General features: G+C 37.2%; 2 protein-coding genes across 3 annotated transcripts in view; one reads left to right on the top strand and one right to left on the bottom strand.

The window, feature by feature from the left end:
* Positions 1-9,599, top strand: part of wdfy4 (WDFY family member 4) — a 41,153-nt gene extending 31,554 nt beyond the window's left edge. For both annotated transcript variants that reach the window (XM_042010248.1, XM_042010247.1), the window contains exons 54-64: positions 933-1,083; positions 2,958-3,049; positions 4,200-4,409; positions 4,511-4,631; positions 5,977-6,134; positions 6,878-7,036; positions 7,129-7,308; positions 7,497-7,679; positions 8,128-8,215; positions 8,920-9,049; positions 9,292-9,599. In XM_042010248.1, the coding sequence (XP_041866182.1) occupies positions 933-1,083; positions 2,958-3,049; positions 4,200-4,409; positions 4,511-4,631; positions 5,977-6,134; positions 6,878-7,036; positions 7,129-7,308; positions 7,497-7,679; positions 8,128-8,215; positions 8,920-9,049; positions 9,292-9,355 (1,536 nt within the window). In that variant the 3' untranslated portion in view covers positions 9,356-9,599. The remainder of the gene's footprint in view (positions 1-932; positions 1,084-2,957; positions 3,050-4,199; positions 4,410-4,510; positions 4,632-5,976; positions 6,135-6,877; positions 7,037-7,128; positions 7,309-7,496; positions 7,680-8,127; positions 8,216-8,919; positions 9,050-9,291) is intronic.
* Positions 9,600-10,362: 763 nt separating this feature from the next.
* The window catches only part of vstm4a (V-set and transmembrane domain containing 4a), a 9,173-nt gene continuing 2,703 nt past the window's right edge, over positions 10,363-16,832 (bottom strand). Inside the window, exons 4-9 of the mRNA XM_042009621.1 lie at positions 14,190-14,243; positions 13,990-14,097; positions 13,865-13,898; positions 13,474-13,619; positions 12,745-12,803; positions 10,363-11,994 (exon numbers count right to left, since the gene is read on the bottom strand). Coding sequence (XP_041865555.1) covers positions 11,842-11,994; positions 12,745-12,803; positions 13,474-13,619; positions 13,865-13,898; positions 13,990-14,097; positions 14,190-14,243 — 554 coding nt within the window. The 3' untranslated portion in view covers positions 10,363-11,841. The remainder of the gene's footprint in view (positions 11,995-12,744; positions 12,804-13,473; positions 13,620-13,864; positions 13,899-13,989; positions 14,098-14,189; positions 14,244-16,832) is intronic.

The raw sequence follows: 16,832 nt of genomic DNA, 5'->3' as shown, positions 1-16,832 counted from the left end.
TAAATGTGGAAGGTTTGCTGAATGATCATAGGCATATATAAAATTATGTGTGGGAGCTACATCACTTTACATTTCTACATCATTCTGCGTTATGTAAATTAAACATATGTAGTTTGTAAGCCTTCACTTATACATAAACTTAATATATACACATATAATGTATATTTCAACCTGCACGTTTTGCCTTGATTGTTCAGCAGAAATTAAAGGGAGTTTCTTCTGTTGTGGTTTTTTTCACCAACCCACAGCCTCTTCTGCAAACACTGTGCTCCCAAATCCCATACAGAGTCATCTCTTCATCATTTTTTTTAATTTTCAAACATAATCTTGCTAATAATATGAATCTAATTCAAGCTATTTTCAACACTCCACAAGCTGCTTTTGGTATGAAAGCAGATTATACAGAGATTTTAATATATATGCAAATAATTACAGAAAGCACCTAAAAGAAGCCAATACAAATATCCACAGATGTTACCAATTTGCAGTACAGCATCCAGTTGATTATAATGAAAAGGCATGCATATTTGATAGAATAAAGCAATAAAGATGTTCATCTGGTGAATTGGGATGCCTTTTTGTCTTCTGAAGCAGATAACGGGCGTGTAGTAATATCCATAACTGAATTTACATCTCTAACCCAGTTTACTATTGTATATGCTATTTTCATTCATTGAGGTAATTGTTTTACTCCAAATTACATTCTTTCTCATGAGATTTCCATCAAAAGTATGATTATGAAATTTTACATAAAGATGAAAAGCTTCTTTCCAATAGCAGCAAATATTCCACACTTACACAATATTCTGAACTATGTATAATATGGTTCCCTGTACTGAACTAGACAGACCACTTTATTAACATGGCTGTTGAAAAGTTGGCCTCAGCAACATCCTGGAGGTCTGACAGTGTTGTTTCTGGTCTGCCCACAGGGAGGGTTTGATATCCCTGAACGGATGTTTTACAGTATAAAGAAAGAGTGGGAGTCGGCCTCCAGAGACAACATGGGAGATGTGAGAGAGCTGATACCTGAATTCTTCTACCTGCCGGACTTCCTGCTCAACTCCAACCACATCCAGCTAGGTCAGACACGAACCCTTTTTCTGTGTGGCTAAATTACTAATCAAAAATCTGAATTTCTGCATTATGTAAGCATATGTAAGCATAAGGAAATCATTACTTTATATCAGGGTAATGGGCCAAATTGTCTGAAGTCTCTGGCCAATGGGCCACTCATTCCCATCTACTGTTACACTTGTATTAAATGTACAAGTAACACAAAGTGCCAATACATTTTTATTTAAATGACAGTCATTTAAAATCACAGGAACATTACCTGCAGTGCAAATAAGAAAAGTAAACATTACCAATTTATAGTTTAAAACCCCATAACTATCAATACTGTCTAGTAGTCCATAACCAGTTTATGGTTTAAAACTCCATAACTATCAATATTTTCTAGAAGTCTAGCTCTCTGATTAAGACAAAATAAAAACACACACAGGCCATTGTTGGGTTTAAGTACAAAAACAACTTTGCTGGAAGTGCCTCTGCACATTTTATTTTTATTCAGTGAGCAGATGACAGGGACGTACGCCTCAGCATCTATTTACCCCTACATTTACAGTTATTCAGTTAATCTTCAGTCAAAACAAGTGAGTATTATTGATGTTATTCTCCATCTTATCTATTAAATATTTTTCTTTTTTTTTCTTCTTTAAAAGCTCATAATGGATGTTTTTTTTAAGTAGTGAATATGAAACGTGGTCTAAGTAATGGTCTACTCTGCAGGTGATCTTACCTGACTGAATCTAGGCCTCTTGAATTGAGATGATCTCAGGGATCCAAGCAGACTGATGGGCCGGTTCTGGCCCATTGGCCCCAGTTGAATAGCCCTGGTGTATTGTATGCATTACGTGTTATTGTTGTGTAAGCCTCTGTGCTGTTTGTGAGCTTTCAAACCACTCAGGAATCAATCATAATCAGAATTTCCCACAATTTTTCCACAAAAACTTGATGTAGAGACATTGAGTTTCTGTACAGAAAATGTAGAGATTTTTTAAATAATATCAGTACAGATTTTTGAAGCTTCTCTGTGTAAAGTTACATTTAACATAAAACATGAACTTCATTTTAGAATTTGATGAACTCAAATTGTTATCAGGTGGTAACATATAAAGACAAATGTGTTGATTGAACAAATAATTTTTAATTCAAGAGTAATGCTGGACAAATTTAGTTATTCTACAAATTGTATACATTGTGTGATAAGCTCTTGGTGCAAAGATTTGGTTCAAGGTAGAGGGAGTATAGAGTGCAGCATAGTGGTTTATGGGAATGTTGGTCAGATACCAGTGGAGGTGTAAAGAAAAGTAAGAATTTGACAAGAAATGTATGTGTGTGTGTGTATATATATATATATATATATATATATATATATATATATATTTAAAATGAAGAGAGATTATCTAACTTCATACTTAATTATTTGCCTCCCACCAGTCTACTTTGGTAATAAAAGTGTTTTCAAACAATATAAAGTACTGTATAACCAAATGTGTTTCAGTTGTCATAAGCAATAAAAAGACCTAGTTCGTCTGTAACCACAAAAATGTGTTTAATTATTTTGTCCTTATGAAACATTTGTAAAGCCACCTGCTTATTTGGTTCAGCTAGTTGCTTCTTTTTTTGTGTATTGCTTCTTAATTTTTCAATTTCCATCATCAATTTTCAGAATAGTCTTGTTAAGGTGCATTATTATTCTATGTGAATGTGTATCTTTGTGCATGTTCTTGCATAGCACTCAAATGAGAAAAGGAGCCACTCAAAAGATCTGAGTTGCCAATAGGCCAGTTCATACACATGAATTTTCCTTTGGCTCCACAGGGTATCTTTTGACCAACACCATTTGCTGTCAAGTTTACACACACCAATGTGATGCATTCATATCTCTTTAGGTTGCATGGAGGATGGTACTGCTCTGGGAGATGTCAAGCTTCCTCCATGGGCGAAAGGTGACCCACAGGAGTTCATTAGGATCCATCGAGAGGTCAGTGACACCAGACTTCGCAAGGCCCGTCTGTTTCAAGTGACCAGTTTACTCTGCTATACACATGGACTTGTCCCACAAGACCTAATAATATTTGTTAATACTATTTGATGTGTATTAACAGAAGATAAACTGTTTTCATATTTCTAAACAGATATCCACTGTACGGAGTGGATTCATTTGCTTAAAGGGATGTCGTTCATAGCTCTCACTGCCTTGTTCCTTACTAAAAGTCATTTTGTCTCATTGAGAATGGTTCAGATTTATTCTTTGACTACTGTTTTCACATATAATGCTCAGTTGTTTTCTTATCAAGAAAATGGTTAAAAAGCCTGAATGGGAGGTTTAGATGGCAGACACTAAAAAACAACGAAGACAATTCATATAGCCACAAGACTTTCCCTTTTTCATGATGCCATTATGTCTGACAGCTGTTAATGGGCTGACTGTTCAGTCTGTTCTCTTTTGTTAGCTACATCTTCTCTTTTCTTGTGTGGGGTTATTGTGCATCTCTCTTGGTCTGATTTCTTTAGTATGACCCTCCCTTTTTCCATTCCTGGGGCATCTATGATGATTATCAGTCTGTAATCTACTGAACTACTCATATTCCCTACCGCTCTCGTAAAATTAGAGACTTTGGAAGATTGTTTTTTTTTTCTTTTTTTCTTTTTTTTTATAGTCAAATTAACTTTGGACAATATATCCTGGTTAAAGTGGGTTTTTTCAGCTTTCTGTTCTTCCAGGATAGGTTCATTACAGCAAGGATATAGCTGGTCATAATGCCCACTTTCTCTTATTAACTCTTCAAAACTAATCTCTGGCTAATTCTCCTCAAATCATTCTTTAATTCTAACATGAAGATATGCTCATAACACAGCTGTTCAGTCTCCTCCTGGTCCGGACCTTTAAATTGACTTTTGGAGGAAATCATTCTGTACCTGAATAATTTCATTGGCTGTACAATCTTAGAGAAGTTATATGTGCTCTAATCTCTCATAATAACAGTTTGAATGATGGTTTTGGCCACAATAACAATAATGAGTTCAGCACACTGCTGTTTTTCTAAGACTGTACAATGCATATTTTGTAGTTTTGTAATTTTACTGGCTGGCGATAGTTAGTGCAACAATTTCTGCTCTGTTTGTATTAGGCCCTAGAAAGTGACTATGTGAGTTCCCATCTTCACCTGTGGATTGACCTAATCTTTGGCTTTCGGCAACATGGTCCAGCTGCAGTAGAAAGCGTGAACACATTCCACCCTTACTTCTATGCCCAAAGAGGCCGACGAGATGCAAAGGATCCAATCATCAAGAGCACAATCTTGGGATACGTCAGCAACTTTGGTCAGGTTCCTAAACAGGTAGAGAGAATAAATCATGTACACTGCTTTACTTCCTTTATAGCCGGTACATGATATTGTGGAGCATAAGCCACCTTTGTTAATTTATGTTTTTCTTATAGCTGTTCACTAAGCCTCATCCACCTCGCAGTGGCTCTAAGAAAGAAGGGTCCTCACCATCCTATCCAACTCCATTTTTTTTCAAACTGGATAAACTAAAGATTTCTTCACAGCCATTCAGAGGTACAGCAACACAAAACCAAGACTCAAAATGCAGTAACATGTTGACTTGGGTCAAAATTTTCTGTTATTGTGAATCGCTTAAATCTCTTCAGCTGCCCAAACATATCCATATCCTTCCATATCTAAAAACTTGTATTTTAATCTTGCTTAAAATGTTGAAAGAATATTTAATCTTTTAATTAAATATTTTAAAAAATGCAAGCTTTCTGAAAATCAGTTTATTCTCTTCTCACGTGACTGTTCACAGTACAAATAACTGTTTTGGCATCTTCTTAAAAAAACGGTTTCTTAAGGTAAAAAGGCATGTGTAGTTTAGCTATCCCTAATGGTTGAAAAAAAAAGAAAAACAGATTGAAGTGTCATCCTTATTGTACTCACAGCCAAAATGTCCCTGTTCCTTGACATGAAATGAATAGATGAAAGCATGTTATATGGCACATAAACATAGCATATATTTCCAAAAACTGCATAAACAGTGCTTTGTTCTGCTGAGTATACCACACCTCCTCTGTGTTTGGCACAGTTTTGTATTGTTCCTCTTTTAATTTATTTCATACCATGTGATGTTTGTTATTGTACACTAGATGTGCACTTCTCTCAAGGGAATCATTGAAACACAGTGAGAATGGCCATAGATTAATTTATCCTACAGAAGGGTAGAAGGAGCTATCTGTTAGAGCTACAATATGGAGATGACTCTTCAGCTGAGCCCTACTTAATAATCTGAATATCCCTACAGGCCCACTGAGAGAGAGGAGATGAATCTGCGAATGCTCAGGGAGAAATTCCTGCATATTACATTTCATATTAAATCTTAGAGTGTCTGATCTGATCAATAAGCAGATAGAGATGAATAGGAGGAGGAACTTCAAGACCAATGTAGACAGAGCTTCTTTCTTGGGGATTTTAGAAGCAGAAGTGGTGATAGGATATTATGTTTTCTGCCTGTTCCTGCATGAACAGGTCAATTACAGGCACAATTACATTTCTTCACCCATACACACTCAGATTTATACTGTTTTAAGATGCAGGTGCACCCCCAGGATCACGCCTCACTTCTTGTGACCTGGGAATCTCTGTTTTAATTGCTCAGATTTCTCTGGTCAGTCTAATGAAATACGTTTAGTGAGTTAACAAAGTCTTTAAAAAGATTCTATTATCATTATTTTGCCTGGTAAGCATATTATTGAGACACAAATTGCAGAATGAATTTCTGTATGTTAAATTTTCTGTCTTTTTTTATTTTTTATTTTAACATATTCTTTTGTGAGTACTATGCTGTTATATTTTTTTGTTTAAGTCACCCTGTTTTTTTCTGATGGTACCACATTAAACCTTCCTGCAGAGTTGCCAAGAGGTCCAGTAGGTCAGATAATATGCCTGGAAAAAGAAGTCTTGGTCCTGGAGAAAAATCGGCTCCTCATGTCGCCTCTGCTGGGTTGCTTCTTCAGCTGGGGATTCCCAGACAACAGCTGTGTTTTTGGAAACTATGCCACAGAAAAGGTATGTTTATGGAGATTTTACCAGTCAAATGTTTGGACACACTTTCCTGTTAGATTTAGTGTTAAAATGTGTCATATTGACTGGTAGTGTAGCCTATATCAAATGAGTTTTACAGTTCTTGTGTAAGCACTGTGTAGCTGCGTTAATATGCCTGAAATGGAGAAAGAGGCCATATCTATGCAGGCACTGCTTATACAATGGGCATAAGTTTTTTTAGTATTTAGAAATTTTACATGAATTGAAAGGGAGTTTTACCCAAATTTAAAATATGTATAATTATAACAGAACCAAATTCCTTATTAACCAAATACACTGTTTTGTGATGTTTTGTGATGTCATTGTATTTCTTGCCTATTTTAATTGCTCTAATTTGCCAGTCTCTTTTGTAATATGGAGTTTGTGTGTGTTTTGGTTTTTAGTATCTGATAGCATGTATTTTAACTTGATTTATACAGCATTAAGAATGTAAAATCTATTTAAATGATTAAGCCAAACTGTATAATTTTGGACAAAATTTTTGTTTTTAAATTAATAAGACTTCCCATTTTCTGCTGTTACATGTAATGATCAAATTATCAGAAGTTGTTCAAACTTGGATTAAGATTGTTCTTGAGAAGAAAGCTAATTTAGTCTCTCTTTAACCATGACTAATACACCAACCTGTGCTTTAATTAGCTTTTTTTTTTCTTCTTAAGTTTAGAAATCACAATCATAAATACTAATGAATGTACACTGATTCCCAGAACTTTGCAGTGAGTGAGAGTTTGTGTGATTGGGGTGAGATGTTGTGCGCCGCCTGTCCCAACCCGACAACCATCATCACTGCAGGAAGCAGCGCTGTCGTTTGTGTGTGGGATGTGGCAGTTGTCAAGGACAAACTCACTCACATGAAACTCAGACAGGTTCGTACGTCTACATCTTTATGCTTTGGACGTTTTATGCCTTTGCACACACACTCCCACACTCTTGACACTGACTTTTTTTTTTTCTGTAGCCATTATATGGTCACACAGATACAGTGACATGTCTGGCTGCGTCTGAGATCCACAGCTTAATTGTGAGTGGCTCCAGTGACCTCACTTGCATCCTGTGGGATATGGAAGAGTTAAGTTACATCACCCAGTTAACAGGACACAAAACCAGCATCTCTGCACTGGCTATTAATGAACTCACTGTAAGTCCAAATTCTCTACCTGGTGTCTCTTTCCTTTGTCATGTTATTTGCTTTCACTGAACCCACAGCACAAGGAAGGGAGGATTCTCACTGCTGACAGCATGCATATCCTCTTTTTTTTTTTACTTGTTTTGTGCACATCTGTGTATTTGTACATTTGAGATTCAGCACCATGCTACTCTGTCCAGGGTGAGATAGTGTCATGTGCAGGACCTTGGTTCTACCTGTGGACCATGAAGGGCCAGATGTTGACTTGCACTGACACTTCCTGCGGGCCTCTGGCAGACATCCTATGTGTCAGCTTCACACAGCGACATGAGTGGGATGCCAGGAATGTCATTGTCACGGGCTGTGCAGATGGGGTTATACGGGTGAGTTCTTCATATGTTGTTATGCAGTAATTCATTGGCAGCTCTTTGTACAGATCAGTGAGAGTCTTTGTGGTGTTTTTATGCAGTCTACTATAAAGTATTCTGCCATGGTAGTCATTACTTTGATATTAGCCTCGCAGGTACCAGCTTGAATGTCCACTGAAGGTATTAATAACATGAACATATGGGTTGTGTGTGTAGCGACGGTTTTTGCTTAAGATTAATAAAAGCAGCCTCTCTGCAATCAAAACTGCAAACTCAAAATTGTGTTTCACTTGGGAGAGGGTCTCCGTACCACATGCACAACACACACACACAAATGCAATCATTACTTTGTCATTACACTGATAGTGTGTGGTGTGTGCACACCGGTGCACGTGTGAGTGTTCTTGTTATTATGTTGAATTATGTCTCTGATTTTGCTACTCGTTATGTGTCTCTCACACAGATATGGAGGACAGAGTACACCAGAACGCAATTACCTGGCCCTCCAAAAGAGCCTGTGTCCCCAGGGCATGACCGAACAGAGAGAGATGGTAATGTTACTGGCAGTAGGATAAAAAAATGCATCTGGGTGTTGTGATTGTAACAATGCAGATAATGTGAGTGACTGACAGTAACAAAACTTTAAAACAAATTGAAAGGCAACTACATAAAAAGATCTGATCTTCATTCTAAATGTAAAAAAAAAAACCTGCTGCTATCTAATTAGATAAATCCATAAGTGAGAGATGATTATTTTTAACCGCTTATCTCAGAGCTAGACAGCTTTGTTTCCAGATGAAGGCTTGTAATTCTTACCATATCCCTCACTAGTATTAGGGCTAGCAGAAATTATGTTGTTATAAAGTTATTAAACATAGAGGCAGTAAACACTGATGAGTAATTCTGCTGACGTGTGTGTGTGTTTCTATGTGTGTGTGTGTGTGTGTTTCTATGTGTGTGTGACTATGTGTATAATTTAGAAAGCAATAATACCCAGATCCAATTTGGTATACGTTGGTTACAGGCTTGCGTCACCTCATAGGAGTATTATGCTTTCCAATTACAATGAGACAAGTCTTTATGTAACCTTGAAGCATTTATATTCGAGGGATTTTTCTCCCTTTTACAACCCACTGACAGCAGATGGACACTCTGTAAAGTGCATTTTGATTTTATTTTGAGGACCTTTGGAGCAGAGTTTCACATAGTTCAAGCGTCCCTATTTTTTGACTGTTTTTTCATGATAAATCTACAGGGAGCACCTCATGCCTGTCGAAAGGCTGGAAGAGGCGCCTGATGTTATGTCAAGAGCTGAACGGAGGTCAGACTGCATCACAACGTCACTACAAAAATAGTCCGGCTATCACTGCTCTCGGCATGTCCAGGTACTGTACTTATGCACCCTGTCTCTGCAAAGAGACATGGGGTTGAATTTATGTTTAATTATTTTAAACTTTATTTAATTTGTGTTTTCTGTTTAATCGATGAGTGTTGTAATTCATTACACTTAAGGAGCTTATTGAATTTGAGCTGACGTCTGCAGAATTTCATCAGATTTTCTTGCAGTTTATTCTATGTAGATAGCTGCATACTTTACAAAATAATGTATTTACTATCCTTTGTGCAGGAGTCATGCTACTCTGTTGGCAGGCGATGCCTGGGGCAAAGTTTTCACCTGGACCTGTGAGTGAGAAGCAGCACTAGGTCAGCACAGTCATGTCTGCAGCCAATCAACATCTCAGGTCTGATATCAGCTGAGGAATAAAACCTGCTTTCCATCAACTGTCTTGTGTGCAAATTCATGGAGAATAAAGTTGCAACAGATTCATGTTTTACATTAAAGAAATATTTACATTCTATATTAATATTTAATTCTGTTTTTTCTGTGTAAATACTGGATTTGAATATAATTCAATAAAATTATTATCAAACATACTTTCTTGTGCGTCTTCTGTGTGATAGATAAATCAAGGTTAGTTATTTTATTTTTTAGGTTAATGGGAGATTTCTAAATAAACTAGAAGGACATCAGTTATAATATTACAGACATACTGAGTGAATATGAATGACTAAAGCAATGTATAAAAGCAGTTGCTGCTTCAACAACTAACTACTAACTAGGAGTTGCAAAAGAACTTGTAGATAAACTTGGCTTTATTAAGTTAAAATAAATGTGAAATGTATGACTAATGAATGCTGAAGTGTCAGGGCATGTATGCAACTAGTGCATGTGTGAAGAGCAAGAGCATTAGAGTGTTTCATTTCTCAGAAACTGCATGTAAAGCATTTATAATGCTGAAAAGAAATGCCAACTAGTTAATATTTTCCACAACCAGGGCTGTCTGTTTTGCTTTGATAAATGTTTGTGGCATGAACAATTCAGGATGTTTGTATGTAAATACTTTTCATGCCATTGTTTTTCACAATGTGTTTCCACTTTGCTTTGTAATGTGGTATTTAACAGCTTTTTGGATCATAATTATCCATGGTCAGGAATGTGTCATGTGGGTGATGTGAAAAAATGTCAAGAGTTTTGTTGAGGTATGCGTTATGCATGTCACAGCTTTTTCTGTGTTTACTGTTACCCAAGGACAGATATGCCTTTTTCACACCCATTTCTGGGTCACCTTACCCACATGCTTCTGCTTAGATCTCATCCACTTGAAGAGAGTAAACCTTTATTAATGTCATTGTAGCCTTTCACAGGAAAGATTGTACTTTAAAACTCTCACACCAGACATATTCCAATGCATAAGCATGTTGAAGAGTGGTTTGTGAAGGCTTGCTTGCCTTCTGTCTCCTGCTGGCACTCTCATGCACATGCACCACTCCTCTCTATCATAAAGGAAGGGGTCTTTCTCTTTAACCTTTCTGTGTGTGTGGCTAATTGTGCTAAGTGGAGTAGCTTAATAGAGTGGAAAATAGTCCTCATAATTTTCCCAGAGAGCGAGCAATGACCTTCTCTAAAGACAACAGTCATCTCCATTCTCTCTACACGGCTGGTTTTATGATATGAGATGTCAAACCATTGGGTTCCTTAGAATAATTAAATCAAATAAATTATTGCACCTAGGCAGAACCATCTTGTAGCCTAACCCAATTATAATGCACTGTAAAGCTAATTATTAACCATGATTACAATTAGTCTAATTTGAATAAATGTAGTCATTAGCGGGTTCATCCCAGTCAGTAAGTATGAACTGTGGGGGATGATGGCCTCTTTCTCAATCACTCCCACTCGCTAAGAGTGTGGATGTGCATCATTCTCTTTCTCCAGGCACCTCCATCTTCATCCCATTTTTCACACTGACCTTCACAAAATGGCCTACACCCTTCACCTTTCCTGGGTGGAGCATGTGCTGCTTTCAGGACTCATATTTGGTTTTTATAGCTGTTGCCACATTGATCTGACTTTGAAATCAGAAGCAGAAGATGCTGTTGTTTCTGCCCCTTCTGGTATTTTATTAGAGATTTAACATGGACTGGAAAGTGTGCACGTTTGCTTTCTTGGCAGGAGTTGGATGAGAACATTGATACAACTCTCATTCAGTATCTGCCTCCTAAACATGTAGCTGGTTTCAATATGTCCCAGAACAAAGAACAGAGATGCAAATTAAAAAATAAAAAACAAAAACAACTACTTTGTTGGCAGAATGTGGAGCACATTCATTTCCTCAAAATTTTGTCTTTTGTGAAGCACTTTTTGCTTGTTTACAGGGTACAATCACCGTAAAGAGCAAGTTAAAGATTACAGACCCAAAAGTATTAATTAATATGGTGTATTAATAAAGCTATTATAAATGTACTTAAAAACTGTAAAGAGTATTACATCTTATGACAATGCAGTAAGAAAGCCTGTGCAACAGTTTCTTTCCACATAGTCTCCTGAGTTTATACAAAATAGTTAAGAGCAGAACTATAAACATCTGGCTCACAGGTCAGTGATGCCAACGAACAAAACAACAGAATTGTAAGCCCCAAAAACTGTTGTGCTGCACAGATCAAAAAGATGTAGCATACGTCCATACAAAAACAACAAAAAAAACCTCACAAAAAAAAAAAAATGCTTAATGTCATACTCATAGTTCATAAATATAGATCTTTGGATATCATCTTGTTCAGTTCAGCCTGGGGAACTGAACCTCTGCCTCACCAGAAGGTTACTGAGCTGCCACGTCTACAGCTGTTTCTCCTGGAAGAGGATCTGAGCATACACGGTGTCTGGACTGGAGGGTGTGGGGTCAGGGCTGCAGGAGGCTGGCGGCTCTTGCCTCGGTCTGACAAGCTCCAGCTCTGCATACGTCAGGCTGTCTTCATGTGAGACTCGAGGCTAGAGAAGGGAAGGAATTTGTTTAGGGAACTTTAAGGAATTCAGCTGACAGTGGGAGGCAGAAGAGGAAGGTGGTATGTAAAAGCTTAAATCGTACACATTTCTCTACTTCACTAATCTTTTATCAACTGTTTTAATCAATTTTTCCTGATAAACATCCTCTCTGTGTTTTTCAGCTGCAGAAACCATGTGTTTACTGGGTTTGCAGGAGCTCTTGGAACATTCAGTTTACTTGAAAAACATTTGGTACAATAGTACTATCCAACATCTTCAGATCTGCAGAATTGCACTAATTTAATCCGTATGTGCGTGCAAAGAAATGTTCCCATCTCCAGAGCTTCATTTCACTACAAAACCTCACGAACAGCATAAGTATGAAAACTGAAGGTCCTTAATTTAAGTAGCTTTCCTATGTATATACTTGTTTGACACTTACTGTAGATATAAAATCAACGAAGCACTCTAAATGAATAATTGTGTTTCAGAAGCAATAAAACTAAATAGAATTATCAGGCACATAACTGAATGAGGAGATGGCAATAAACTCCAACAGACAATCATGCAGTCATGAAACAAATTCCCTTTTGCACATAGCTCAATAACAACTCCATTCTTGAAGAATAAAAAACATGTTTTCAAAACATAAATGACTTCATACTTGAACCATGGTTTGATAGCTGTCTGTTATTTTATATTTTTATGGTGATCATGGATGGTGGTCAGGTTGTGTGCCTAAGAGAGCAGACTTACAGCAGCAGATCTTGGCTTCAGCCTTCTGGGCTTCTGAGGTCTCTTTGCAGCTGTAGGCACTGAAAATCAGTGAGAACTTTAATAGACTTAAAACGGCGGTCTGGGGGCATGAACCAACAAATGTGACCATGTGTTCAAAGTCATAATTGTACTTGTAACAACTTTATATCACAATATTCTAAAAAATCTATTGTTTAAAATAAAAACAAGAGCTTCATTTGGTCATTTTCTGTTAATTAAGCTCTGGTAATACACACGACAGGATTTTTATAATTTCAGACTGTTTTCTGCTGTTTTATTTAAACTATGACTTTTTCTCAGAAGCTGGGTAATAACAGTGATATCACTGACTGTTGTAAAGCTCTGTTTCTTGGGGGCTGTGGCCTCTCTCAGCCTAATACTGTACCTCCAACTGCGTGTGGAATTTGACATGAAACCCAACTCACTGCAGAGAGACAAAAAACTGAACCAGCCGCTTTTATGCTGGGAAGTGACACCAGTTGCTGCTGGACCTATTTTGGCCTCTGTGACCAAAAAATCAGACTGTGAACATCTTCCAGAAGTTCACAATATTTCCTTTTTACAGATAATTCTCCTAATGCTTGTCCACAATAAGGTTGTAAAGGGTTGTAAACCCATAAAGTTTCAGGTTATTTGCAGCTTGCTGGCTGTCCGTAGAAGAAGAGAAAAAGAAGAAGGCCATGCACATTTCACAAGATGGCACTCTACCTTTGGGTGCTGTGTGAAGCAGTGCCTCTTCAAGTAGTTTAGGTGCTGTCGCTGAGACTTTGTCAATTTTTTGTCCCCTGTCTTTTCTTTGTGCTCTTGGGGAGGAACTGGAACAACTGCTGGAGCTGGTAACAGTTTCTCCTGAGCTGTAAAAATCACAAGGTACTTCATTTAAAATATAGACGCTACTAACAGTCATTAAAACCCCTCCATCATAAATCAACATTTCATAGTTTTCGTTAAGAAACAAATGTAGAAATGAGGATGTTTTATTGATACTGATGGAGGGCATGACACTAATGTTTGAAAACCTGCACAAAAGACTGATCATTTGCAATTAATTAATTATTCATTTCATTCCACTTTTTTTTCTTTCTTTCAATTGTATTACCTGCTTTCTGGGCACTTTACTAGAAGGTAACTGGCTGTGGAGAGAAAGAGAGAAAACGTTTAATTAACAGGTTCGTTATAGCAAAGAAATGTTGTGCAACTATAAAGAAAAATTAATAGGTTTACCTTTAAGCCTATGTCTTCTGTAAAAGTACTGACATGTTAGGACAAGGGTGAAGAGGAACATGGACAATAGGCCCAGTGAGCAGATCAGCACAGCACACAGATACACGTCTGAATATGCCGAAAGAGAAACCATCACAACAGTGGTATTATCAAAGTAAGCTGTGTAAAGTTACACACAGGACTAGTAATGAAAACAATACCTGCAAATAAAATCCACAGTCCTTCACTGCTACCATCCTCAGGGGTAAAGTGCACTGTAGAAATAATTGTTATAAAAAATAAATAAATAAAAGTCAGTAAAAAGCATGTAAGCGAGAGAAAACTGTGCCCTAACTAAGTTTATATGTAAACTGCTGATGTCTGTGGGTACCAACTCAATACAGCAGACACCCTCAGTGGTTTCCAGAAATATCCAAACCACTGTCACGAAGAGAGCCTGCTAAAGCGTCAACCAAACCCACCACAGACACACACACACATGCACACAAGCCCTTGTCTATTGCTGTTCTTGAATGGAGTTTGGGGGAGGACGGTGGGGGGCATGTGGGGTGTTGGGGGTTTCCTTGTTGCTTGGCATATCAGCTTCCTTTTGTTGGTCATTCACATGTTGTAGAAAAGAAAACATGAAGAAGTTGTTGTGGCTTGTGTTTGGGTCAGGGGTATTAAACAAGGTTAAGGAGAGTGAAATTACTTTGTCACTGCTCCCATAATGAGATTTTAATAAGTCTTTTACACACAGGTTGATGCATATTAATAAGAAATGATATTAACTGTGATTGACTTCCAGAGTGTTTCCAGACCACTGAATTGCTCCCTAAATTGTAAAAAGTATCTTAACTGTTTCAGAATGACATATTTAATGTGGGATAGCTTTAGTGTTGTGAAAAGTAAAAATCACTACAAGAGTACCATACACACATATTCTTTTAATAACAAGAAAGATGTCAAATATGACAAACGAGGCAATAATTTTTATCAACATTTTTAATGCAATTTATAACATAATTAGCCTACTAATGTTATAATTTCTGGATTTTTTTTCAGGTTTCATTCAATTTAATGTATTATTGTTACTTTTTCACCTATTGCTGAAAGTAAATGCCCCTAACACGTCAAGAGGAAGACATCTGAGGTGAACAAACTAGCAGAATCTCACTCATCTAATGATTCCCAATGGCAGTAACAATCAGGCATCCTTAGGCAGTATAAATAGTTCACATCTGCACTATGCAAGTAAACCACACATCTGACCAGACTCACTTTGTGGTTAACCACAAACTGAACCTCACATCTGATCGTGAGAGCAGCCTGAGGTCAGCAAGAACCTGTTTTAATCTACATGTGTTATTGGGGTTCCTAATAAAATTCAAATAAAAAAAAAACATTCTGCACATGTGTCTATAATACTAATGGTATATCATCAGTACCATGTTTATGTAAAAGAAATATATCAACAACAACTGGGACAGATGTTGAAGCATCTGTTTTACTTCACCAGCACAAAGGAAAGATGTGTAATAATAAATCATTTGAATCAGCTGAAACTGGCATTATTGCAAATCTGAACCTAAGAGAAGTGTCTAATAAGTAGAGAGTTTAAGATGTGGGACATGGCTGATTGTCTTTTTCTCAAGCAAGATATTTTGAATAAATGTATTCCAATGACCTCAGTGGGGTGTAGCACACTGCAGAGTGAGGGCTTCCCTGCATTGCAAGTTTTCATTCTCTTTGTTTACCCTTATAATGTCCGCTCTTGTGTTTTGGGTTTTGTGGTCAGTGCATGTCGGAGATGCCTGAGGTTGTGTGGCTTCCTTAGTGTGCCCTGAATATAGGGTGTAGGGCGTTGTCAAATGGCTGTGTATGAAAAAACCTTTTCTGGCATGAAACTAGTGAAAGGTAAAGTGTGCAACTGTGTCATGTGAAGCCACACCAACGCACCAGAGTCCTGGGGTGCAAACACATAAATGATCCCCACATGTTTGGGCAATGTGAGGTTCAGCATCAAAAATATGTTTTTAAGAAAGGTGTTCTTTGTTTTGTTGTTACATTTTGCAAAATGTTATATTTTTAGCTTTGATGTTGCATCATCCATTGTCATTATTGTCCTGGTTTGCTATTAAGTGTATTATAACTAAGCACGATTTTATGAATCTGATTCACCTCATTATCTGCTGACTCATATTGATAGTTAGTCCTGTTAAAATTTAGATGTGATTTAAGTGAGTTCCTGAAACACATTTCTTAAGTTTGTCATTGATTTTTGGAAACTTGGTACATCCTAAATAAGTTGCAACTTAATTCTCAGAAGAAATTATCTCCTGAGGCTTTCATAAAAGGGCAGTAAACCCAGAATGCTGATGTCATGTATTTCAGTTTTAGCGTGTTGCCAGCTCAGCAACGTTCTACCTCTTTCTCCTCATGCTCACACACAAAGTAAAACTGTTGGCTGTGTGAGATCATTGTTTGGGAATGGAAATGCCAGAGGAGTGGGGTTACACTCCATAATATATAGGTGCTGTTTACCCCATAACTGTGTGATCCTTGTACGCCAGTAAAAAAAAAAAAACATAAAACAAAAACAACTTGGTCCTCATTTTGTGGTTGCTTTTATTTCTAGATAAGATGAGGAGTATGCCTCTGTTGGATGAATGACGCTTTAAGGGAATTCTTTGGGTAGGAGTTTTCCCTGGAAGGAGTTTTCAGAGAAATTATATAAGAAATTTGTTGAAAAGTTGTCGCTTCAAAGCCATGAAAAGAATAAAAAAGTGTTTTTCTGCATCTAGATTCTGCTAACCTTTGCTTGTAGCTGCTGCAACTTTTGATTTAATTAGTTAATTATGTAT

The sequence above is a fragment of the Melanotaenia boesemani genome, chromosome 16, assembly GCF_017639745.1.
Source record: "Melanotaenia boesemani isolate fMelBoe1 chromosome 16, fMelBoe1.pri, whole genome shotgun sequence".
NCBI lineage: Eukaryota > Metazoa > Chordata > Actinopteri > Atheriniformes > Melanotaeniidae > Melanotaenia > Melanotaenia boesemani.
This window is presented reverse-complemented; position numbering and strand designations above follow the sequence as displayed.